General features: G+C 39.8%; 1 protein-coding gene across 2 annotated transcripts in view; it reads right to left on the bottom strand.

Annotated features, from left to right (window-relative positions):
- Positions 1-16,509: 16,509 nt before the first annotated feature.
- LOC105483744 (epiphycan) overlaps positions 16,510-26,797 on the bottom strand; it is a 53,289-nt gene continuing 43,001 nt past the window's right edge. The window contains exons 3-6 of one of the 2 annotated variants that reach the window (XM_011744723.2): positions 25,630-25,788; positions 24,622-24,824; positions 22,914-23,009; positions 16,510-17,154 (exon numbers count right to left, since the gene is read on the bottom strand). In XM_011744723.2, coding sequence (XP_011743025.2) covers positions 16,984-17,154; positions 22,914-23,009; positions 24,622-24,824; positions 25,630-25,788 — 629 coding nt within the window. In that variant the 3' untranslated portion in view covers positions 16,510-16,983. The remainder of the gene's footprint in view (positions 17,155-22,913; positions 23,010-24,621; positions 24,825-25,629; positions 25,789-26,797) is intronic. The other variant, XM_071070684.1, reaches the window with a different exon arrangement.

Genomic DNA, 26,797 nt, shown 5'->3' with positions numbered 1-26,797 from the left:
GTAGCTGGGACTACAGGCGCCCGCCACCTCGCCCGGCTATTTTTTTGTATTTTTTTAGTAGAGACGGGGTTTCACCGTGTTAGCCAGGATGGTCTCGATCTCCCGACCTCGTGATCTGCCCGTCTCGGCCTCCCAAAGTGCTGGGATTACAGGCTTGAGCCACCGCGCCCGGCCTTTCTTTTTGTTTTAAAATAGATGGTTAACTCATTTTACAGGTAATTAAGGACATCATTTTTTGATCAGTTGATGTGACCTTTATACAGCTAACCTTGGCATTATATACTTTTTGCATAGTGAGAATATTTATTCTCCCTACTAAAAAGCATTGACACGTTATTGCCTTGCCCAAATTTTCTTAAGAGAAGCAGCAATTTATTATTTTGATTATGATTTTAGTTTTACAAAGATTGCACTTATAATACAAGTTTTGAATGTACTGGTAAATCGTCCAAGAAAATTTACCACTGAAGCATGTTAAAAAGTCAGACACTTATTTAATTTTTAAAGACACACTTTTATAGTTTTTTTAATGACAAATGATTGTGTGTGTGTGTGTGTGTGTGTGTGTGTATATAGCACCATGTGATGTTTCCATACATATATACTTTATGGAATGATCAAATTAGGCTAATTAGTTTATTACTTCAAGTATTTGTCATTTAATTTTGGTGAGAATTTAAAATCCTCTCTTGGCTATTTTGAAATACACAAGACATTAGTGTTCATTGTAGTCACCTTGATGTGCATTAGAACACCAAACTTACTCCTTCTCCGTACCTGTAACTTTGTACCTGTTGACCAATGTAAGGACACATTTTTAATTGACCCATATTCTTTCAGTACCATGAAATGAAATATTCTGATTCAATATTGAATATAACACATTCATCCTGTTGTTGAATATTGTATTAGTTTTCTGTTGCTGCATAACAAATGACCACAACCTTGGTTCCTTAAAACAATATACATTTATTATCTCAAGGTTTTCAGGAGTCAGGAGTCCAGGAATAGCTTAGTGGGTCCTCTGTCCAGGGGTTCAACAGGCTGTGATATGGTTTGGCTGTGTCCCTACCCAAATCTCATCTTGAATTGTAACTCCCATAATTCCCACATGTTATGGGAAGGACCCGGTGGGAGATAATTGAATCATGAGGGTGGTTTCCCCATAATGTTCTCATGGTAGTGAATAAGTCTCACGAGATCTGATGGTATTCTAAGGGAAACACCTTTCACTTGCTTCATATTCTCTCTTGCCTGCTGCCATGTAAGATGTGATTTTGCTCCTCCTTTATCTTCTGCCATAAGTGCGAGGCCTCCCCAGCCGAGTAGAACTGTGAGTCCATTAAACCTCTTTTTCTTTATAAATTATGCAGTTACAGGTATGTCTTTACTAGCAGCATGAGAACAGACTGCTACAGACTGTAATTAAGGTTTTGAATGGTTTGAGTTCTCGTTGATGTGCTCAACTCAGAAAAATTCACACCTAAGATCATTTATGGCATTGGCAGAATTTATTCCCTGTGGCTCTAAGACTGATGGCCCTGCCTTTTAGCTGTCTGTTGGCTGGAGGCCATCTTTAGGACTTGAGGCCACCCACTAGTCTTAGAGGCTAAGGGCAGTTTAGACACTGCCCACAGCAAGAACTGTGGGCTTCCTCAACAGGGCTGCTCACATCATCAAACTGGCAAAGATAATCTCCGTAGTTTCTCCTAGCAAGATGGAAAGTTGCAGATGTAAATACAGACATATACACGTGTGTGTGTGAAAATGTGTGGCTGTTTATCGTAATCCTGGCCTTGACATTCTTGCCTTGACATAATCCTTGGCTTTCTATCACCTCTGCCATCCTCTGTGGGTTAGAAGCAAGGCCCACGTCCCCGTGGACACGCAGTGTGGAGGGGTTGGGGCGTAGGTTCTGCTATGTTTTATGTTGTGCAGAGCATTACGTTTTTAAGTTGAAAACATATTGCAATTTTGGTGTTGGTTTTTGTGCATTTGTGTGACTTGAAATGAAGAGTTCTAACACTTGATGGCAGTAGTAGCTCATTCAAAATATAGTCAGCAACCGTTCCTATACAAAACAAACTGAGAAGTAAACACCTCATTTTTGTGTTTTATCATAAATTCAACTTTTAAACAATTCCAGGTTGCAATATTAATTACCTTTTATTCTTGTGCGTAGAATTGGGTGCTTTTATTTATTATACTTTAGCATTTTTCAATTGACTTTGAAAAAGCAAACCTCTGCCAATTAAACTTGTAAATAAAATTCTTCAGAGAGAAGTTGGATATGCCCAATCCAGTCAGATAAATTAAATTCAACAAATATTTTTTAGATCCATCTATGTCACTAATACAGTGCTATGTGATACAAAAATAGAATGCATGTTTGCTTAAAGTAGTTTTAAAGTATAATGTATTCTGTGGCAGTAGTATGCAGTGTTCATTTTTTTCTTGGCAAATAACCTGTAATATTTAGAGAAAAATAAACATATATAGCCATTGAATAGAAGAAAAAACAATTTGATGCTTAAAAATATATGTTCTGTCAGGCTTGCCTTTTCCTATTGCTGACATCCACGCAACAGGATTTTAAAACCAAAGGGTCAACGCCATCTTGTGGTCACAAAGTCTGAGTACAAAGTATTAAGCCTTTCTAGCTTTTCAAAGGTGGGATAGAGATTCAAAGGGACATATTGTTTTCTCTTAACAATTTGGGAAATTTGGGGGTTAGTTTGCAGATTTTTGAGGTGTGTTGTGCATCAGGGAACACCATTGTGGTTTTTTTCCATTTATAAATCCTCGAGTCATTTTAAGCAAATTTTGAAGAGGGAGTTAACTTTGTGATGACAAAGACAATGTTTCTATAGATTCAGAGAAATAAGAAATGCCAGTTTTACAAATCATAGTACTATGTGTAGGTATTATTTGCTACAACCTTTTGAAGTTATTATTGATCCTATAACAGTTCAAGATTTGCAGAGGATTAACACAGCATGTTGTAGTTATCACATCTGAAAAATCTGAACACTCAGAAATACTTAGATGGGAATTGTTAGCCTGGTCATGTTTGCTTATAAGTAGTTTTAAAGTATAATGTATTCTGGGGCAGTAGGATGCAGTGTTCATTTTTTTCTTGGCAAATTAACCTGTAATGTTTAGAGAAAAATAAACATATATAACAACTGAATAGGAAAAGAAAGCAATTTGATGCTTAAAAATATGTTATGTTTTAATCAGAAGTCAGTTTTAAATTTAGAGTTTTCAAATAAGAATGTGAGGTATTTGAAATGGCCACTTAAATATGATACATTTAGCATCATCACTAAAATATTATCATCACATTTTAAGAGTTATAGTAAGCACTTTGTCTTAGGGTTCATGTAAAACTATATCTGCAAAGCAACCTTATTGGGAGGCAGTCATAATGCCTGTGAGAATGTTGGCTAGCACCATAACATTTGTATAATATTGCCCTTTTTATCCCAGTATTTTATTTTGTTTATTTCATTTTATTTCTTGCTAAAGACTCATCTTCCCCCAGATTCTGTAATAATTGTATGCTGAGTAGGCTGTGAGGACAGAAAGTTATTCTATGCCATTTGTGGGGGAAATCTGTTATCATCAATAATGTTCTTGTAGGCAGGACCTCATTAAGACTTCCATGGACCCCTTTCTTCATAAAAAATTAGATAAACTCTATTTTATGGCTTATTGCTACAGAAAAGAATATAATCCAGGTTTCACTGATTATTGCACATACATTATTATTACCACGTTCTCTTTATTTTAAAAGAAACTAAATATTTTCATATGTTCCAAAGACTCCTGCAAGCTGTGGGCACTGTGCCTACTGTACCTAATGAATAAGTCAGTACTGTCTGCTGGGAGTCTCCTCTTACCCTGATGGCACTAAGTATCTCAGTCCGTCTTTTTGCTGATTTTCCAGAGGCTGAAGTATTTGGAGGACTACTCTGGCCTCAGGAAATGGTCTCTCCATGGTGCTTGAAATAAGGCACTAGACCAGTGGGAAGTCACTGTTGCATACAAAAAGCCGGTGCTGATCTTTGCATCTTTGTCCAACCTGTACACCATTTTCTTTATTTTATAAAACTGGAAAAAGGCATGTCTGTGGTACTGAAACTAGGCCTCATAAAACTTAGAAACTAGGCCTCACATAGAAAAAAGTTAACACCAGGTGGCTCTGGATAGGGTCCCACCCTGCCTCGATAGGGTCCCACCCTGATAGGGTCCCACCCTGCCAATTCCGGGAAACAACCCCATGGGGTCCCACCCTGCCAATTCCAGGGGTCCCACCCTGCCTCGAAGTTCCCGGAATCAGCAACTCCAAGAAAAAAACCTCATAAGGTCCTGCTCTAACCAATTAGAACAAAACACCTTGCTCAGGCCATAGCTAGACCCAATTACCACGCGCCTAAAGCTTTGTTTGAATTTCGCGCCCTAAGCTGTGTTTGAACTTGTATTTGCCTATATAAACAGCCTGTAACAAGCAGTCGGGGTCCCAGGGCCAACTTAGAGCTTGGGACCCTAGCGCGCTAGTAATAAATAACTCTCTGCTGTGAATTTCGTGTCGGTGGTCCTTCGCGGCGACCCCTGCCCAGGAGGGAATCGACAGTTCGGTTCCAACATTTGGTGCATTGGCCGGGAAGTGGGGTCGTCCAAGGACCCCCGACCCATCCGGCGGAGACCCATCTGGCCCGGGCCACGGACTGCTGACTGAACGGACCTACCAGGTACTTTCGTTTTGTTCTGTCTGTCTTGCCGGCTAACTCTGAACTCTGGGGAGTACTCCTTCTGAATTAAGTGGGGAAGGGGGACAGACGTGTCCAGCACCTTCCCACTTGCACCGTGGGGGACGCCCTGGCGGTAGTCTGGGAGAAGGCTAACGACTCAGTTAGCCTCTTCAAATCTGTAGGCAGGCCACCCCTGCCGTCTGAATATTTTGTGATCTTGTGGCGCCACTCTCTGGCCGCGCGGCTTCTCCTTACTTGTCTGGTCTTTGTTTTTGTTTCTGTTGTTTTGTCCTTATTATACGTGGACGAAATGGGACAGACGTTGACGACTCCTTTGTCTCTAACCCTGACTCACTTCCCTGACGTCCAGGCTCGAGCCCACCACCTCTCTGTAGAAGTCCGTAAGGGACGATGGAAAAAAACATTCTGCTCGTCCGAATGGCCAACCCTCCATGGGGAATGGCCCCGGGACGGAACATTTAACCTCTCAATTATCTTGCAGGTTAAAGCAAAAGTGATGGATCCTGGGCCACTCGGACACCCGGACCAGGTGGCCTACATAATTATTTGGGAGGATCTGGTCCAAAATCCTCCCTCTTGGGTGAAACCCTTCCTCCATCCCCCTTCCCCATCCCAATCTACCCTCCTTGCCTTAGAAGCCCCAAAGAATCGGAATCTAGACCCGCCTAAGCCAGTCCTCCCAGATGAACCCCAGAGGGATCTCCTCCTTCTTGACCCCCTGCCTCCTCCACCTCAGAACCCCCTTCTGGGACCTCCACCTTACGCTTCACCCTTGCCCCCTGTCTTGTCCCCAGCTCTTTCCTCTACCACCTCGGCCCCTACCCTTTCTCCAACTTCTCCCTCGGCCCCTCCCTCCACCCCGTCTCCTTCTCCAGCCCCGCCCAAACTCACCCCTCGGACGCCGCCGCCGACACCTCCTCATCTCCGCTTGCGGCGGACTGAGGACCCAGAGGGCCCTTCTACTTGGCAATCCTCCCTTTTTCCCCTCCGTACCGTCAATCGCACGGTCCAGTACTGGCCCTTCTCTGCCTCTGACCTCTACAACTGGAAAACCCATAACCCTTCCTTTTCCCAAGACCCCCAGGCCCTAACCTCGTTAATAGAATCCATTCTCCTCACTCACCAGCCCACTTGGGATGATTGCCAGCAACTCTTGCAGGTCCTCCTAACCACTGAAGAAAGGCAGCGAGTCCTCCTGGAGGCCCGGAAAAATGTGCCAGGACCAGGAGGCCTCCCAACCCAACTTCCCAATGAAATAGACGAGGGATTTCCCCTCACCCGCCCAGACTGGGACTATGAAACGGCACCAGGTAGGGAGAGTCTCCGAATCTATCGCCAGGCTCTGTTGGCGGGTCTCAAAGGGGCAGGAAAGCGCCCCACAAATTTGGCCAAGGTAAGGACCATAACTCAGGAAAGGGATGAAAGCCCGGCAGCCTTCATGGAAAGGCTTCTGGAAGGGTTCCGAATGTATACCCCATTCGATCCAGAGGCCCTAGAACATAAGGCTACCGTAGCTATGGCATTCATAGACCAAGCTGCATTAGATATAAAAGGAAAACTCCAAAGGCTAGATGGAATCCAAACCTATGGATTACAGGAATTGGTTAGGGAGGCAGAAAAAGTATATAATAAGAGAGAAACCCCTGAGGAAAGGGAAGCCAGGTTAGCAAAGGAACAGATGGAGCGAGAGGATCGTAGGGACTGAGTGAGAAATAAGCATTTAACAAAAATCCTGGCGGCAGTTGTAAAAGAGAAAGGACCAGGGAGAGAGGGAGAAAAGCGAAGGCGGCCAAAAGTGGAAAAAGACCAGTGTGCCTACTGCAAAGAACGGGGACATTGGATTAAAGATTGCCCCAAGCGTCCTAAAGACCAAAAGAAACCTGCCGCTGTCCTCACCCTAGGTGAAGATAGCGAATAGGGGTGTCAAGGCTCTGGAGCCCCCCCCGAGCCCCGGCTAACTCTCTCTGTAGGGGGGCAACCCACCACCTTCTTGGTGGACACAGGCGCCCAACATTCAGTTTTGACAAAGGCAGACGGGCCCCTGTCTTCCCGCACATCCTGGGTCCAGGGGGCAACAGGGGGAAAATTGCACAAGTGGACTAACCACCGGACAGTTAATCTTGGACAAGGAATGGTGACACATTCCTTCTTGGTGGTACCTGAATGCCCCTACCCCCTCCTAGGGCGAGATCTTCTGACCAAGCTCGGAGCCCAAATCCATTTCTCCGAGACAGGGGCCCAGGTATTAAATCGGGACGGTCAGCCCATCCAAATCTTAACTGTGTCTCTGCAAGATGAGCATCGGCTTTTCGACGCTCCGGTTATCACTAGCCTCCCTGATATTTGGTTGCAAGATTTTCCCCAAGCTTGGGCAGAAACGGGAGGACTCGGGCTAGCTAAGTATCAAGCCCCAATCATAATTGATCTAAAGCCCACGGCGGTGCCCGTGTCTATCAAGCAATATCCCATGAGCCGAGAGGCTCATATAGGAATTCGGCAGCACATTAACAAATTTCTAGAACTCGGAGTGTTGCGACCTTGTCACTCGCCCTGGAACACTCCTCTTTTGCCAGTAAAAAAGCCTGGTACTCAGGATTACAGGCCTGTCCAAGACTTGAGAGAAATCAACAAAAGAACCACGGACATCCATCCCACGGTCCCTAATCCTTACAACTTACTCAGCACCTTAAAACCAGGCTATGACTGGTATACAGTATTAGATTTAAAAGATGCTTTCTTCTGTTTACCTCTGGCCCCCCAAAGCCAAGAACTCTTTGCCTTTGAATGGAAGGATCCTGAGAAAGGAATTTCAGGCCAATTGACCTGGACCCGGCTTCCCCAAGGATTCAAGAACTCTCCCACTCTCTTCGATGAGGCTCTTCATCGAGACCTGACTGACTTCCGGACCCAAAATCCAGACGTGACTCTACTCCAGTATGTGGATGACCTCCTCTTGGCTGCTCCTACAAAGGAAATCTGTATACAAGGTACCAGGCATCTACTCCAGGCACTGGGTGAAAAAGGATACCGGGCATCCGCCAAGAAGGCACAGCTCTGTCAGACCAAGGTAACATATCTGGGGTATATCCTGAGTGAAGGGAAAAGGTGGCTCACCCCTGGGCGCATAGAGACAGTGGCTCGCCTTCCACCACCACGAAATCCCAGGGAGGTACGTGAATTCTTGGGAACTGCTAGGTTCTGTCGCTTATGGATACCCGGTTTTGCTGAACTGGCCGCCCCCCTTTATGCACTCACCAAGGAGAGCACCCCTTTCACCTGGCAGACAGAGCATCAATTGGCTTTTGAGGCACTAAAACAAGCACTCTTGTCTGCCCCGGCCCTTGGGTTACCGGACACCTCAAAGCCCTTTACCCTCTTCCTGGACGAGAGGCAAGGAATTGCCAAAGGGGTCTTGACCCAAAAATTAGGGCCTTGGAAAAGACCAGTAGCATACCTGTCTAAGAAGCTAGACCCTGTAGCGGCTGGCTGGCCCCCGTGTCTCCGTATCATGGCAGCCACCGCTATGCTGGTCAAGGACTCTGCTAAGTTAACCCTTGGGCAGCGACTGACTATTATTACCCCGCATGCTCTAGAGGCCATAGTGCGGCAGCCCCCGGACCGGTGGATAACCAACGCACGCCTAACCCACTACCAGGCCCTCCTACTGGACACGGACCGCGTCCAGTTTGGCCCTCCGGTCACCCTAAACCCTGCTACGCTGCTGCCGGTACCGGAAGACCAACCAAGCCCACACGATTGTCGGCAAGTACTGGCTGAGACCCATGGAACACGGGAAGACCTTAAAGACCAAGAACTCCCAGACGCGGATCACACCTGGTACACAGACGGCAGCAGTTACCTTGACTCAGGTACCCGGAGGGCGGGAGCGGCGGTAGTAGATGGCCACAACACCATTTAGGCACAATCACTACCTCCTGGCACGTCTGCACAGAAGGCTGAGTTAATAGCACTAACCAAGGCCCTAGAGCTGTCCAAGGGAAAGAAAGCTAACATTTATACTGATAGCCGGTATGCCTTTGCAACGGCTCATACTCATGGAAGTATCTATGAAAGAAGAGGTCTCCTAACCTCAGAAGGAAAGGAAATCAAGAACAAAGCTGAAATAATTGCCTTATTGAAAGCCCTTTTTCTTCCTCAAGAAGTGGCTATAATTCACTGCCCCGGGCATCAGAAAGGACAGGATCCAGTCGCAGTAGGAAACAGACAGGCTGACCAAGTAGCCAGGCAAGCCGCCATGGCGGAAGTACTGACCCTAGCCACAGAACCTGACGAAAGCAGCCACATAACTATTGAACATACTTATACCCCAGAAGACCAGGAAGAAGCAAAGGCCATAGGGGCTATAGAAAACAAAGACACTAAAAACTGGGAAAAAGGAGGGAAAATAGTCCTTCCCCAAAAGGAGGCCCTGGCAATGATCCAGCAGATGCATGCCTAGACACACTTGAGTAATCGAAAGCTAAGATTACTGATTGAAAAAACTGACTTTCTAATCCCAAAGGCAAGTACCCTCGTAGAACAAGTGACATCTGCCTGTAAGGTCTGTCAGCAGGTAAACGCTGGGGCTACCCGAGTGCCAGAAGGAAAACGAACTCGTGGTAACCGCCCAGGAGTCTATTGGGAAATAGACTTCACTGAAGTAAAACCTCACTATGCTGGATATAAGTACTTACTAGTGTTTGTAGATACCTTTTCAGGATGGGTAGAAGCCTACCCCACCCGGCAAGAAACGGCACACATAGTAGCCAAGAAAATTTTGGAAGAAATCTTTCCTAGATTCGGACTTCCCAAGGTAATTGGGTCAGATAACGGGCCGGCCTTCGTTTCTCAGGTAAGTCAGGGGCTCGCCAGGATATTGGGGATTAATTGGAAATTACATTGTGCCTATAGACCCCAGAGCTCAGGACAGGTAGAAAGAATGAATAGAACAATAAAAGAGACCCTTACTAAATTGACCTTAGAGACTGGTTTAAAAGATTGGAGACGCCTCCTATCCTTAGCTCTGTTAAGGGCCCGGAATACACCTAACCGTTTTGGGCTCACTCCATATGAAATCCTCTACGGAGGACCTCCCCCTTTGTCAACCTTGCTTAATTCCTTCTCCCCCTCCGATCCTAAGACTGACCTACAAGCCCGGCTAAAAGGACTCCAAGCAGTACAGGCCCAAATCTGGGCCCCCTTGGCAGAACTGTACCAACCAGGACATCCACAGACCAGTCACCCCTTCCAGGTGGGAGACTCTGTCTACGTTAGACGACATCGCACTCAAGGACTAGAGCCTCGGTGGAAAGGACCCTACATTGTTCTCCTGACCACACCCACAGCCATAAAGGTTGACGGAATCTCCACTTGGATCCACGCATCTCACGCCAAGGCTGCTCCAGGGACGCCCGGACCAACACCACCTGAGACATAGAAACTCCGACGCTCCGAGGACCCGCTCAAGATAAGACTCTCTCGTATCTAGCCCCTTGCTTGTTACTAGCCCTCCTTCCCTGCGTCGCTGGCAGTAATAACCCCCACCGGCCATATAACCTGACCTGGCAGGTGATTGATTTTAGTACTCATGAGGTCTTAGATAAAACCTCAAAAATTGCTCCTATGGGGACTTAGTTCCCTGACCTCTATTTCAACCTAGACAAAATAGCAAAGATAGATGACATGGAAAGGGGAGAATGGAGAAAACAGGCTAGAAGGGTGTCCGTAAGCCGGAACGGGTTCTATGCCTGTCCCGGATTCAGGACAGGAAAAATGAAAAAAACTTGTGGAGAAATAGATGCCCTGTTTTGCGCTAGTTGGTCCTGTATAACTACTAATGATGGAGAATGGAAATGGGCCACGAAACCCTGGTACATAACCATGTCCTTTGTCCAGCGCTGCACCAGAACCCGATATTCAAAAACTTGTAATCTGGTCCGCATCAAGTTTGAAGATGCAGCAAAATCTGATAACCGTTGGATATCCAGGTTAATATGGGGCCTATATTTATACCAAAAGCCACTGTATGGAATCCCCATCCAAATCAAATTAATAGTCAACCCTATCACAGCCCCTGTCGCAGTAGGACCAAACCAAGTTTTATCAGAAACAGGGAAGCCCCTGGTTCCTGCATCGAGAGAGCCCCAACCAAGAGCTCCTAAAAGCACTTCCCCGCCTCCAATCTCCACCTCCTCTAAATACACACCTTCAGCCCAAAACGTCACCCACGGGCCCCTTGACCTAGGAATAGGTGACAGGCTCCTAAATCTCATAAAAGGCTCCTACTTCGCTTTAAACCAGACAAAGCCAGAATTTACCTCCTCTTGCTGGCTATGTCTGGCAACAGGCCCCCCTTACTATGAAGGCATCGCCTCCACTAATAATTTCACTAACTCCGCCAATCCTACTGGATGTGCGTAGGAACAACAAAGAAAACTAACCCTGGCTGAAGTTTCTGGGTCAGGAACCTGCATAGGCCAGGTGCCCCCTAGTCATCAGCATCTTTGTAATGTAACCTTGACAGTACCCAGCTCCAATCACTATCTGGTCCCCTCCGAGACGGACTGGTAGGCTTGCAACACTGGGCTCACCCCCTGTATATCCACAGCCGTTTTTAGCAGTGGCACCCACTATTGCGTGTTGGTACAAGTTGTTCCCCGAGTATACTATCACTCTGGAGACTCCTTTGATCTCCGGTATGAGCAAAAAACTCATACTAGACCAAAGAGAGAACCTATCTCCCTCACCCTCGCCGTAATGTTAAGAATTGGGGTAGCGGCTGGAGTTAAGACCGGGACAGCAGCCCTAGTGCATGGTAACCATCATCTGCAACAACTTAGAATAACCATAGATGAAGACCTTAAAGCCATAGAACAATCTATCACAAAACTTGAAGAGTCCTTGACTTCTCTGTCTGAAGTTGTATTACAGAACCGACGAGGACTAGAAATTGTCTTTCTGAAAGAGGGAGGGCTCTGTGCAGCCCTGAAAGAGCAATGTTGTTTTTATGCAGATCATTCAGGAGTAGTTAAAGATTCTATGGCAAAACTGAGAGAAAGATTAGACAAGAGGAAAAAAGAGAGAGAATCTCAGCAAAATTGGTTTGAAAATTGGTACAACCAATCCCCTTGGCTTAGCACCCTAATCTCCACCATCTTAGGACCCCTCATCCTGCTCACGCTCATCCTGACTTTCAGGCCATGCATACTCAACCGCTTACTCACCCTTATTAAAAATAGATTAAACATAGTACATGCTATGGTTCTGACCCAACAATACCAGACCCTCAGGACTGAAGAAGAGGCTCAAGATTGAGCCTCTGACACAAAAAGAGGAGGGAATGAAACTAGGCCTCATAAAACTTAGAAACTAGGCCTCACATAGAAAAAAGTTAACACCAGGTGGCTCTGGATAGGGTCCCACCCTGCCTCGATAGGGTCCCACCCTGATAGGGTCCCACCCTGCCAATTCCGGGAAACAACCCCATGGGGTCCCACCCTGCCAATTCCAGGGGTCCCACCCTGCCTCGAAGTTCCCGGAATCAGCAACTCCAAGAAAAAAACCTCATAAGGTCCTGCTCTAACCAATTAGAACAAAACACCTTGCTCAGGCCATAGCTAGACCCAATTACCACGCGCCTAAAGCTTTGTTTGAATTTCGCGCCCTAAGCTGTGTTTGAACTTGTATTTGCCTATATAAACAGCCTGTAACAAGCAGTCGGGGTCCCAGGGCCAACTTAGAGCTTGGGACCCTAGCGCGCTAGTAATAAATAACTCTCTGCTGTGAATTTCGTGTCGGTGGTCCTTCGCGGCGACCCCTGCCCAGGAGGGAATCGACAGTTCGGTTCCAACAGTACTTGAGGTGCAACAATGGAGTCAAATAGCACAGGATTTAGGAGTCGGCTGTTGATCCAGGCCAAGTTATTTAATCTCTCTTCTCTGATTTGTGACTTGGAATAGTGATTGTCTCCAGCTCCTAGGATATTGTGAATTAATACATGCTGAACACCTTAGTGGATGCCTGGCATATAGTTTGTATCCTTTAGTTGGTTGCTATTATAACAACATGTGTATACATGAATTAACTTTAAAACTACATTTAATATGCTTCAAAGTTAAACACCAGGCCTAAAAATGATGTTCTGACACTATCCTCTAAGGTGTACTCTTATATGGCTTCTTCTATTTCATAGCAGTGATGTTGTGTAGCTCTTATTTCTTTTTTAATAAGAGTTGAGCAAAGTTGTCCTGTGGCTGTATGGACACTCTGGGAGCTACAAGTTTGTCTACTGACAATGTTAATCATTTAACCTCATTAAAATGCATACACAATAAGATATAGCAAATGATTTTTCTTTCTCTCTTATTACTTTCATTTATATTTCCCACAAATGCAAGCAAAAGTAACATTAGAATGTAGTTTTATCTAAAAATATGTCTATATGTTTAAAATAACTGAACTTTTCAAAGAATCATTGCAATTCTTTTTGTTAAACTATAACAAATGAATCAAAACCAAATCATCCACTTGGCTACCTCACTGGCATAGCAGAAATTGAAAAGTCAGTGACATTGTGTATTTCTTTGTCCACATAGAGACATCATCAAAGGGTAGCTATTCCATCCCAGAGATACAATAATAAAAAGCTTTCATTAAATGTTACTAATATTTCCTTATTATTCCCACTGCTATCATCACTATTTTTTATGTCTTTCTAGGAGGATTTAAGAGTAGAGAAAGAAGGGCATTATCTGTGGTGAATCACCACTTGCTTATACTACTAGGATTTGCAGATTGTGTTAGGTAGAATTTTAAAGATAGGTCTCTGAGATTCCTGCCTTCTGGTTATTCAAACATTCTTCTAGGTATTGTTAAAAAACAATTACAGGGCCGGGTGTGGTGGGTCACACCTTTAATCCCAACACTTTGGGAGGCACGCAGATCACTTCAGGAGATATAGACTATCCTGGCCAACATACTGAAACCCCCTACTAAAAATACAAGAAAAAAAAAAATAGCTGGATGTGGTAGTGTTATGCCCAGACCGTTTATTCCCCGAAGAAGACCACCAGAGTCCAGAGTCAAAGCTAAGCAGCAAGGATCTTTATTACAGGTTCGAACCTGGAACTCTCCCTCGCTCGTGAAACGAGATGGGCAGGAGAGCTCCCCCACTGAGCTCCGAGCAGTGTTATATAGTCTAAGAAAAGTGGGCATAGAGTTATTATACAAATCAGATATATGATTGGCTAGTGTTTGAACAAGGCGATTTGGCTAACTATGATTGGTTCCCGCCATTTCTGATATTTTGGTTCAAACTTTGAGGCGGGAGAGCAGGTTTATGGCAGCAAGAGTTTATCTTACTTAAACACGTCTTGTGACCTTGCCTCAGAACTTACAAAATCTCTGGTATGTGCAAAACAAAATCTCTGGTACGTGCAGAAAACCAGGTACTCACAGAACTTACGAAATCTCTGGTATGTGCAAAGATTAGAGAGCAGAACAAGGGTGTAGCGGGTGGGGGGCGGGTACACATCTATCTTTGTGTCCTTTCAGTGGCACACACTTGTAGTCCCAGCTACTAGAGAGGCTGAGGCAGGAGAATTGCTTGAACCCGGGAGGCAGAGGTTGCAGTGAGCCGAAACCATGCCACTGCACTCCAGCCTGTCAACAGAGCGAGAGTCCGTCTCAAAAAAAAAAAAAAAAAAAAGCAGATATAATTAAAGCCCCAAACCAGTTGGCCTTTTCTAAGTTCATATGGAGGTTACCTGAGTGGGCTTGCCCCTACCGAAAGAGTACTTTAAAAGAGGAGAATTTTATCTGGATAGTAGGAGATGAGGAAATCAGAGAGATTGAAAGTAGAAGGAGGATTTGACATGCCATTTCAAAGACATTTGACATGTCTTTGAAAATGGAGGAGGCCTTGTAATGAGGAGTGTGGGCGTCATCCAGAAGATGTGGGGAGCCTCTGGCTGACAGCTAGGTATTGGGGACCTACAACTGCAAGGAAAAAAAATTCTTCCAAAAAGCCAGATAAGCCCAGAAGTGGGCTTTTTATGTCTTTCATGCAAGAACCTGGGGAAGAACAACTGGATTTTGGTCTTTTGAAATCCTAAGTAGAAAACCTAGGTGAGTCTTGTGGAACTTCTAACTTAGAACAAATATGACATAATAAATAGGTGTTGTTTGAGTTGCTAATTTTATGGAAATTTTTGTCAGGCCACAGTAGAAATCTAATATATATGTACAACATTAGATACAATTCTACTTTTAGTCTGGTGCATGGTCATATAGTTATTACAAAGTGTATCTAAAAAGCCAAAAGAAAAGCTTCTAAATAAATTTTTAATTGTCACTGGTTTGTGGCATTTGATGGTTAGATGGTCATTCTATTTGCAAGTTTTCAACTTTTGGGGTATACAAATTTGATTAATGATTAATTTTTCTCCATAGATCTCAAGCAAATTAACGGATCTTTTTTGTTATTAAAGACATGGAGGTGTTTATACTTTTTAACTGAACCAGAGGAACGTTAATGCACCTAAAGTGGAAGATATTAGAGCAATGCTCTCTAGTCATTACATTTTGAAAATTTTTGATTTAACTGTAGTATCTATATTTAGCAACATACAAGGAATGGTGTAGAGCAATGGGGAAAAATTCAAATAATTTAGACAGAAATATATTTGATTGAAAGATACAGTTGAAAAATATATTTAGTGTTTTTCAATGCTGGAGGAAGTATATTGCCAATTAATTGTCTCATTTTTTAATATGTTAATTCAGAAATAGACTATGAAGTGATGAAAAGATTTGCTACTAAACCATCTTAGTGAAGTTCTAGAGAATTATGTACTTTCCCACACTGTTGGTGAAAGTGTAAGTGGTTACACTGTCTTTGAAGGTCAATTTAGTAATATTTATTAAAATTTAAAATAATAATCTTTGACCCAGAATTCTACTTTCATGATTTTATCAGTACATGTACTCTCACATGTACACAAACTTATTCATGTTCAAGCAAGGGTATTCTTTGCAGTTTGGTGTAAATGAAAAAAATGTGCATCCATGTGATGGACTGATATGTGGTTTCCAGAATCACCACAGCTATATGTGCTGATATGGAATGATCATCCAGCAATAATTTTAAAATAACAAGCAAAGTTCAGAATAGTGTTTATTTTCTGTACTTAAAAATGTGTATTTTATGTATAATACACACATTCTGGTGAAATGCACATGTAGCATGTGCACATATGTGTTTGTGTAAAAAAGAAAAAGTTACTTATATGCAAGTTTTTGTTTCTTGTGGAAATCTTTATAAAATTATCAAGAAAACATTATTTCTGGGGAGCAGACCTGGAGGTGTTGCAGCTGGAAGGAAACTTACCTTTCATTGGATACTCTTTCATTGTCTTTCAGTTTTGAACCATGTATGTTCCTGTATTATGATTATACATTTTAGAAAGATGAACTCTCCTTAGAAAGTATTACTTAACTTCTTCCCTAGTATGATTATCATATCATCTTCTATATTTTCCATTTTCTATATTTTATTTTTCTTATAGGCACAGAAATACACTACATAATTAACCAGTTTATCAAAGATCTAAAATGAGTTGTCAGCTCTTTTAAGATGATGAAAGGTTATATTTCAGCAACTGGAGGTTATGTGTATTATTGTTGAATATGATTATTTGCATGGTGTGATTATAATGATTATTTCACAAGGCCATTATAATTTTCTAATACTTTTATTCTTCATGCTCTTTAGTGGATTAGGGGAATAAACATACCTTAGTGGAAAAAAAAGGAAGAGAAAAGTTTAATTAAAAACACCTACATGTTGGCAAAAATACCTAAAGTGTTCATTTCAAAATTTTACTTTATTATGTGCTTAATTTGAAATTATATAGGATATGAACTCCTAAAACTTGCAAGTGATACACAATCTATAAGAACATGTGTGAAATATTTTCTATCACTTAGTTTTGCTCTTTTTGTAAATCTTATAGGTTTATTCCTAACTCCTCTGGTGTTTTCTTAAATTACTACATTTTCATTATATTATAGCATTTTAAATTGTATTTTATGTACTCATATCATCTCTCAGAACACAATCTCAAAGTATCATGCTGAGTTTTGTTTTGGAAGAGAGCAGTAAGAATGGTTTATTTATAGTAGGCATCTTAATGCCAACCATTATCTGAAATTAGACAAGGCTCCCAACAGGCAGACGAGGCAGACACATGTATGCTTGAGGAGTTTTGCTGAGATTAATAGGGTTTCCATCCAATCGAATGTCCTCTAGTGCCTTACGAATATAAGTCAAATTTTTAACATTGCAGAACGTATCTTCGTGCATCTCCAGAATGTTGTTATTCTAAAAAAGATGAAAATAAATTATGACAAGATACAACACATCCTTGTTGATTGATAGCACAGTCCATTGTGCTTCACCCTTGTTTTTATTCTTTTGTTCTTTTCCACAATCAAAATTACTTAATGTATATGCCAAGCACTTTCTAAGCAATGGGGATAAATTAGGAAATAGACATGCTCCTATCTTTAAGGAGTTTATATCTTTAAGGAGTAAGAGAAATACAAATTGAGGTGAGAAAACTACTAAAAGAAAAGTTATTTCCAAAAATGATGAGTATTGTGAAGAAAATAGGATGACTGAAAAGTTATCGTTAGAGGTAACAATTGAACTGAGATTGGATTGACAAGAAGAAAAAGGTGTGGGGAAAAAAACAAACAAACAAGGAAAGAACATTCTAGGCAAAGATAACATCAGGTTTAGAGCCCTGAGGAATTAGCATGGAATGCTCCTCCCTCAGCATTCAACATTCAAGTCAATGTGGCTGAAAGGAGGGGAAGGAAGGAGGGAGCAAATATCCAGAAGGTAAGCAGGACCCTGGACTGGATTTTTAAACCTAGGTTTATTTACTGTATCTCACATACCATAAAATTCACCCACTTAAATGGTACAGTGCAGTGTTTGTAGTGTATTAACAGAACTTTGCAACCATCTGTCTAATTTTAAAGCATTTTCAACACTTCCAAAAGAAAACCACACATTCCCCTCCACCCACCCTGGCAACTGCTAATCTGTTTTCTTTTTCTATAGATTTTCCTATCTGGACATTTCACATAAGTGGAATTATATGTATATATATTGGTACTGAGTTCTTTCACTTAGTATTGTTTTCAAAATTCATACATGTTGTAGGATGTATTGGTATTTCATTCTTTTTTATTGTCCAATAGTATTTCATTGTATTGATATACCACATTTTTGTTTATTCATCAATTAATGGAAATTTGAATTATTTCCAAATGCAAATTATGCCTTTTATGAATATGCTTCTGTTAACATTTGTGTACAAATTTTGTATGTATATATGCTTTCAGTTCTCTTGGGTATATACTTAGACATTGAATTGCTGAGTCATATAGTAACTTCATGTTCTAATATTTTGAGGAACTGTCAGACTGTTTTCCAAAGTAGGTGCACCATTTTACACTTCCACCAATAATGGATGAGGGTTACGATTTTGTCTGCATCTTAAGCAACGCTTCTAATTATATCTTTTATTTTAGCCAAATAAGTGAGTATGAGTTGGTATCTCACTGTGTTTTTGTTCATTGTTAGTGTATTGAAACATAATTGATATTTTATATTGATTTTATACCCTGTAACATTGCTGAACTTTTTTATTAGTTCAAATACTTTAGTGGATTCCTTTGGATTTTCTATACCTAAGATTTATAGATTAATTTGGGGACCATTTCCACCTTAGTTGTAAGTCTTCTGATGCATGAATATGGAATTATCTTTTCTTTATTTAGATCTTAATTTCAACAATGTATTGTAGCTTTAAGTATACAAAGCTTATACTGCCTTTGTTAAATTTATTTTAGGTACTTTTAAAATTTTGTGACTATTATAAACAGGATTGTTTTCTTAACTTTTTTTCAGATTGTTCATTGCTAGTGTATAGATATCCTGTATACAATTGATATTTGTATATTGATTTTGTAACCTGCCACATTGCTGAACTCATTTATTAGTTCAACTAGTTTTTAGTGGATTCCTTAAGATTTTTCGTATGCAAGATCATGTCATCTGAAAATAGAAAAATGACTTCATTTCCAATTTGGAAACCATTTATTTATTTATTATATTTTATGTATTTATTTTTCCTAATAGTCCTAGCTGTAACTGCCAGGCTCAATACTGAATATAAGTGGTGAGACAAACAATTTTAGTCTTGTTTCCGTTCTTAGGAAGAAAGCGTTCAGTCTTTCTGCATTGAAGATGATGTTAGCCTGAGTTATTTATAGATGTTCTTTATTGGATTGAAGAAGTTCCTTCTATTCCTAGTTTTATATTTCTAGTAATATTATAATAAAATGGTGTTGGATTTTGTCAAATGCTTTTTTGACATCTATTGAAAGAATCATATGTTTTTTAACCCTTTATTCTATTAATATATTACATTGGTTGCTTTTTAAATGTTAAACTATTCTTATATTTCTGCAATCTCACTTGGTCGTGATGTGTAATCTTTTCTATATGTTGTTGAATTCAGTTTGTTGTGTTTTGTTGAGGCTATTCGCATCAATATTTATAAAGGGTATTGGCCTGTAGTTTCCTTTTCTGGTGATCTATTTGTCGAGTATTGTTATTGGGTAACATTGGCTTCACAGAATGGGTTAGGAAGGAAATGTTCTCTTTTTTTTGTTGTTATTTGAAATAGTTTGTGAAAGATTGTTATTAATTCTTTTTTAAATGTTTGATAAAGTCAACCAGTAAATCCATGTGGGAGTGGGTTGTCTTTTTTGGAAGATATTAAATTGCTAAGTTAATATATTTGCTTATTATAGCTCTATGCAGATTATCCATTCTTTAGTCAATTTCAATAGCTTGCATTTTTCTAGAAATTTGTTCATTTAATTTGTTGGTTTACATTTGTTCATAGTAATCCCTTATGATCCTTCTTATTCCTATAAGGTTGGTAGTAATGTCCCCTTTCTTATTGCTGATTTTAGTAATTTGTGACTTTTTTCCTAGGTCACTTCAGCTAAAAATACGTCAATTTGTTGATCTTTTAGAAAACCAAATTTTAGTTTTGTTTCTCTATTATTTTTCTATTATATATTTTACTTATTCTGCTTTAAATTTTATTATTTCTATCCTGCTCACTTTGGGTTAGTTTCCTCTACTTTTTCTATTATCTTAAGGTGAAAGGCTAGGTTATAGATTTGAGATCTTCTTTTTGAATATATGTGTTTACAGCTGAAATTTCCCATTAAGTGCTGCTTTAGCTCCATCCATACATTTCAATATGTTTTATTTTTGTTTTTATTTATCTCTGATTTTTTTTTTTAACTTTCTTGAGATCTCTATTTTGGCCCATTGGTGATTAAGAAAAATTTCATTTCATATCCACATATTTGTGAATTTCTTAAATTTTATTTTTTGTTGATTTCTAATGCAATTTCATTGGAATCAGAAAACATACTTTGTATAATTTTAATTATTTTCAATTTACTAATACTTGATTTGTGGTCTAGTATGTGGTCTACCTGGGAAATGTTCTTTGTGCACTTGAGAAAAATGTGTATTTTGAAATTGTTGGGTGGAATGTTCTGTTGATGACTGTTACACCAAATTGGTTTTCAGTGTTGTCCAAGTTTTCTATTTACTTAGTGATCTTATAGATAGTTGTTCTATCCACTATTGAAGCGGGGCCAGGTGCAGTGGCTCATGCCAGTAATCCCAGCACTTTGGGAGGCTGATTCAGGAGGATCACTTGAGGCCAGGAGTTCAAGACCAGCCTGGGCAATATAGTGAGACCTGGTCTCTATAAAAAATTTAAAAAGTAGCCAGGCATAATGGTTCACACCCTAAAGTTCTAGCTACTCAGGAGACTGGGGTAGGACAATTGCTTGAGCCCAGGTGTTTGAGGCTGTGGTAAGCTATGATCATACTACTGCATTCTAGCCTGGGTGACAGAGCAAGACCCTTTCTGTAAAAAAAAAAAAAAAAAAAAGTAAATTTAAAAATGAAAACAAGAAGTTGGAATATTTCATTACTATTGAACTGCCTATTTCTCCTTTCATTTCTGACAGTTTTTGCCTCATGTTTATAATCATCTATGTATTGACCCTGATATATTAACCCTCTTATCATTATAAAGTGTCAGTGAGGAATAATGCATATTTTGTGCCTATTATCTCTGCTCTTCCCTTTGATGTGTGATAGATATGTGTTGTTAATAACTGTGACTTATATTTAAGTATTTATCATATATCAGTAGCTATATTAAATGCTTTATAAACATTGTTTTATTCATCCTCCCAGCCATCCTGTATAGTAGATCACCTTTTAATCCACATGAGAAAACAGAAATTCAGGGAGTTTCAGATAGTTTTGGGTCTAGAATTTCAGCCCAGGGCATACGCTTTTGCCAGAGCCTTCAGTTTTAATTGCTATACGCAAATATTTTTCAAATGAATAAAAAAGGGGATTTATTTACGTATTAAAAAATATAGAAATTGAAGACAATGTAAGCGAAAAACAGATATATGTATATTGGATGTTGTGAGGTGACAGTGATGGAGAAAATATTTTTAAGTTGCACTTACCGACTTTCAAAGCTTAGAATGGGAATGCAAAAGCAGTTACTTTAAAAAATTCCCTCATGTTATATATACAAACAAATTATGTTTAAATATAACATCAAAGACTTCTTTCTTGGTAGGATCAGTATCATCTCAGATAATAGTAATAAAATTTAATTCATAATTGGAAAACACATTCCAAAATCTCTTTAAGTACTCCCTTGGAAATCTTTCCTTCAGTCATAAACAAGGAAAGAAATCTTTATATGTATAGAAATTCACCCCCAGAAAAAAAGAGAGAGCCATCCAGAAATCAAGCCAAATGGCTAGAAAATACATATACAATAGGCAAGTAAACAAATCAGACAAACCCACAAAAGAGACAGATATCCAAGACACATACATGTATGTATATACACACATATATACATAGTGTGTATATACATATATGTATATATAGAGATATATATTTATACATATGTAGACACTGAAAATATGAAAATGTTTATATTGATAGGAAAAAAGAAAAGGCACAAAGGTAAATATTCACAAAATCCACAAGGGGAACTACAGGAATTCATGTCCTGCTCTTACATAGCAAAATCGCTTTTTGTACATTTCTGCCATAAAATATAATGCTAAACTATGACGTTGTTTCTTTGTTTCCTTGTTGCTTTGAGCATGAAATGGGTGTTTTCTCTATTTATTCCACAGAACAGATCAATTTGTTAGAGAATGTTGATTATAACTACAGGCTAAAATTTACAACTGAAATAAGAAATAATTTATATTTGTTTAACAACCAAAAATATTCATTATGATTGAAAAATTTTTTAATCACATAGGTGAAAATAAAATATTATTCATTCATTAAACTAATCAAACTGAATACTTCAAAGATAACATGTAGCTTAATGGGATTTAAAATCACCAAAACTTTCAAATATGTTTTTTATTTAAACAAAACAAAACAAACAAACAAAAATGCTGCACTTTCTTTATCCAGAGAGATGGAGCTTGCCATCTCTCAGCACATAGGAATGCCTTCGGATTGAATTTAATTCAATACATAAAACCTAAAATCACAGGCTAAAATTGATTTTTTTTTCTCTGACAACTAAACATCAACTTAGATTTTTATTTCTCCCTTTACTTTTCCACTTCTAATCTTTACATTTTCTTCAACAGGTGAAACTTTCAGTGTTTTTTGTTTGTTTGTTTTTTGTTTTTCGTTTTTTTCCTAAAGAGATTTGTGTACCAAAAGGGTGTATTTTGCTTCAGAAAATAAGTAAAAGAGTAAAGTTATCAGAATTCAATTAGAATAGAGTGTTGAATGTATAAAGATAGCTTTATATTCAGATAAAGAGAGAGAATAAATGAGAAAAGAGAAAAAGAAGAAAAGTTGTCACAGTGTGTCAACATGCCATTACAGACAAATTCTTGTGTCCTGATGTCCTTCTTGGCTTTGCTTTCTCTGAAGCTCTTGGACACACCTTACTGGTAGACTCCTACCTGGAGGTGAAGGGCTCGTAGATTTTCTGGCAGTGGCAGAGGGATGTGGTCCAAGTTGTTATCAGTGAGGTACAGATGATGGAGGTCATACATGTCCTGTAAACATTCCAAATGTGGGAACTCAATAAAAACTCGAGGTGCCACAGTTGTGTTTCCCATTCCCTCTCCATGCAAATATTTGTAAAATAATGTGTTCCAGTTCAGGTCTTGTTTTGTAAAGTTGAGGCAGCTTAGTTTTCTGAGTTATTAGACAATTCAAATGAGTTTTGGAAAAATTGGCTGCAAGCAAATATTTCTTTATGAAAATACAATGTGTTTCTCAGTCTCTAGGAAGAACCATGTTTTGTTCAGTCTAATTTTCTCAATTTAAGCAAGGCTGCTTCCTCTTATGAAAGACATTGTGCAGTGGGATTTTGAGGATTTTGATGAGACATAACAAGCATTTCCTTTATTTTATAGGCATGGGAACAAATAGTTCCTCCCTAGCAATGGCCTGGTAGCCCAAGTACCAGGAAAGGGGCAGCCTAGCAAGACAGAAAACATTTAGACAATAGCTGTTCTACTGTAGCCAAACACCCTAGAATAAACTGTGACTGATCACCACCTGTGCCAACAGAGGCAGAGTGGGCAGACTAAACTATGACCCTTGCCTGGCTATAGTGAGATGCCCTAACTCCCGTAGCTACCATTGATGGTATCATAGGAGGCCTAGTAGAGAGACAGGGTATTCACCACCACTCAGTGGTAATGAGGCCACACTATTCCCTGTGCCATTCCTGAGAATAATGTGGTGTCTCTCTAAAGAGTATTTTAAAATTATGTGTTCAATGTGCACTGGGAGGGGCTGCTTGAATGCCCTAAGAGGGGGCAAGAAAGCCAGTTCGTTGCTGTTCTCAGACCCTATGCTGTTTTTCCAAGCAAGTCCTGTAGCCCCAAACCTGCTTGCTTCACTTAGAAAACAAAATCTCTAAGGTTAACTGAATCCATCCTCTTTATAAGGTCATTTAGTAGCCTGCTGTCTTCAAGATATTGCCCATTTCCTGCCAAGTAGCTATCCTTTTAGCCAGATAGTCTTTCTGAGTGGAGGGTCTGATCAATACAGATTCTCTGGCTTGCGTCACTTCCAGGTGCTCCTGTAGACTGTAGACGGTGCTTCAGGTAGCCACCAACTTCTTATTCTAGCCCTGCTTTCTGTTCTTGGTGATTGATCACCCTCACAATGTACTGGAACATAGTATTTCTCAAAAGCACGATAGATGCAGTTGATAAGTTTATTTTGAAAGTTAAAAGTCTCACTAAATTAAATCCCCTTATAGAAGTTGAGCATAGTGGCTCACACCTATAATCCCAGTACTTTGGGAGATCAAAGCGGGAGGATCACTGGAGCCCAGGAGTTTGAGACCAGCCTGGGAAATATGGCGAAACCATGTCTCTACAAAAATATACAAAATTTAGCCAGGCATGGTGACACGTGTCTTGTAGTCCCAGCTACTGGGGAGGCTGAGGTAGGAGGATCATCTGAGGCCAGGGAGGTTGAAGCTGCAGTGGGCTGTGATCACACCACTGCACTCAAGCCTGAGTGACAGAGTGAGACCATATCTCAATCAATCAATCAATCAATCAATTTCCCCATACGAATAAAAAGGCTAGTCAATGACAGCAAATAAAATTGGAAGATAAAAATCCGCACATCAAACTTAAAACTTACTTTAAATGCTTCTTGCTTTATCCCTTTCCTTCCAAGTCTATTGTTGCTAATATCAATAAATGTCAAAGTGGTTGGCAATTCTGGGAGTTGCCTTATTTTGTTGTCACGCAGGACAAGCTCTCGAAGTTGAGGCAGTTTTCGGAATGCATCTTCATCAATCTCAGATATTACATTTGATGTCAGATCAATCCTTCTTAAATCACCTAGAGGAAAAAAATAAAGGAAGTAGTTAAATATTCTTGTTTTGCTCACACAAAAATATGAATGTAATTTTCCTTTATTTTGCAAATATAAATATGAATTTAGCAATGCACAGTTAATGAAATGATTATCTTTCTTTTTATAAAAATTATTTCCCCAAATACTATTCATATTTATGTACTTAGGAGTATAACTTTAGCAAAGAAATTGGTATACCACATTTAAAATAACTGGTCTTCTCTCCATAATCTTCATAAAGTTTGTCTGGATTTTATCATTTAAAATGTTTCCCTCAGTGATAAAGAGTGTTGTGTTTTCTAACAGTCAAAGATACAGGCATTAGAAAGAAATCTTCAAATGATTAAAACATTTTATGACACATACCAAAATTCTTTTAAGTTGGCAACAACTATAAAGCCAGAATTCATCCATCATAAAGCAACTATGCTTTAGTGGAAGTTTATTTTTAAAAAGCCAACTCCTCATAAATATGACCATGACATTTTACTCATAAGAACATGAGAAAACATTCCAGCATGTAAAATATAATTGTTTATCATGCATATTTAGTGTAAATTGCTCATTTGAAAACATCACCTATGTGGTTTTGAGATGACTATTGCTTGTTTGTTGTTTTTTCTTATAATTATTAAAGCAAATTGTCAAATTTTTAAATAACAAAAAACTATTGATTCATGAACCAGGCTTTGGCATTCAAGCTGCATTCTCAGCCAACATTTGACAATGTAAAAATTTTAGGGAATTCTGTAAAGCAGTGAAAACCGCTGTTACTGCTGTCATCCATACTTAGGCTTGCAAAGTCATTTTTGTTGATCTTTTTAATTCTGTTAAAGCGGGAATAGAAATAAGCGGTGTTCTTGGGCAGCGGAGGAATAGCATCAAGTTCATGGTCATCACAGTACACGGTGGTACTTATACAAGTACACAGAAGACAGGTTGGAAAGTCTAAAAGATAAAGGAAAATGAAATTATTTGTAAGTACCAAATCAATTTCTAAGAAATAATGTGGAATGTTTGATAAACAAGATTAGACTCTCCCACTAACCAAGGAGATTTTATATTTTCTCATAATGTTTTCTGTAAATAGAATATTCAAGTCAAACATACCAATTAAAATTGTCTCAACAGGCCAGGTACGGTGGCTCAAGCCTGTGATCCCAGCACTTTGAGAGGCCGAGACGGGTGGATCACGAGGTCAGGAGATCGAGACCATCCTGGCTAACATGGTGAAACCCCGTCTCTACTAAAATATACAAAAAACTAGCCGGGCGAGGTGGCGGGCGCCTGTAGTCCCAGCTACTCGGGAGGCTGAGGCAGGAGAATGGCGTGAACCCGGGAGGCGGAGCTTGCGGTGAGCTGAGATCCAGCCACTGCACTCCAGCCTGGGCGACAGAGCGAGACTCCGTCTCAAAAAACAAAACAAAACAAAACAAAACAAACAAACAAAAAAAAAAATAGTCTGAACAATTAGTATATTCAATGTAACATTTTAAAAATAATTTAAAATTACTGAGTACTTTTCTATTTATTAGAAATTCTATATTCAAAATTTAAACATTATTATTGTGCTTTTCATAAAGTTAAAATAGCACATGTAATATTTTTCATTAAGTCTTTGGTTTAATAGTGAAACATCTCACTGAAAAAACACCTGCTTCAAGAAAAATAAAAGATAATAATTATTAATATTCAGTTGCTCAATACATATCATTGAATCCTTTCTGTGTAAATGGCACCATGCTAGCTGGTGAAACAGTGGTGAGCACAAAGAGACACAGTTGTGCTTTATGATCTGCTATGTGACATGAATGTTAATCACACAAGTAAAATTATGAATGCGACAAATGTCATGAAGTGTCATCTGAACATAACATAGGGGGATTTGACCTAGTCTGGAAATCATAGAAGGCAACTCTGAAGGGAAAGCTGAGCTGAGATCAGCAGAAGAGGAATA

The sequence above is a fragment of the Macaca nemestrina genome, chromosome 10, assembly GCF_043159975.1.
Source record: "Macaca nemestrina isolate mMacNem1 chromosome 10, mMacNem.hap1, whole genome shotgun sequence".
NCBI classification, from domain to species: domain Eukaryota; kingdom Metazoa; phylum Chordata; class Mammalia; order Primates; family Cercopithecidae; genus Macaca; species Macaca nemestrina.
This window is presented reverse-complemented; position numbering and strand designations above follow the sequence as displayed.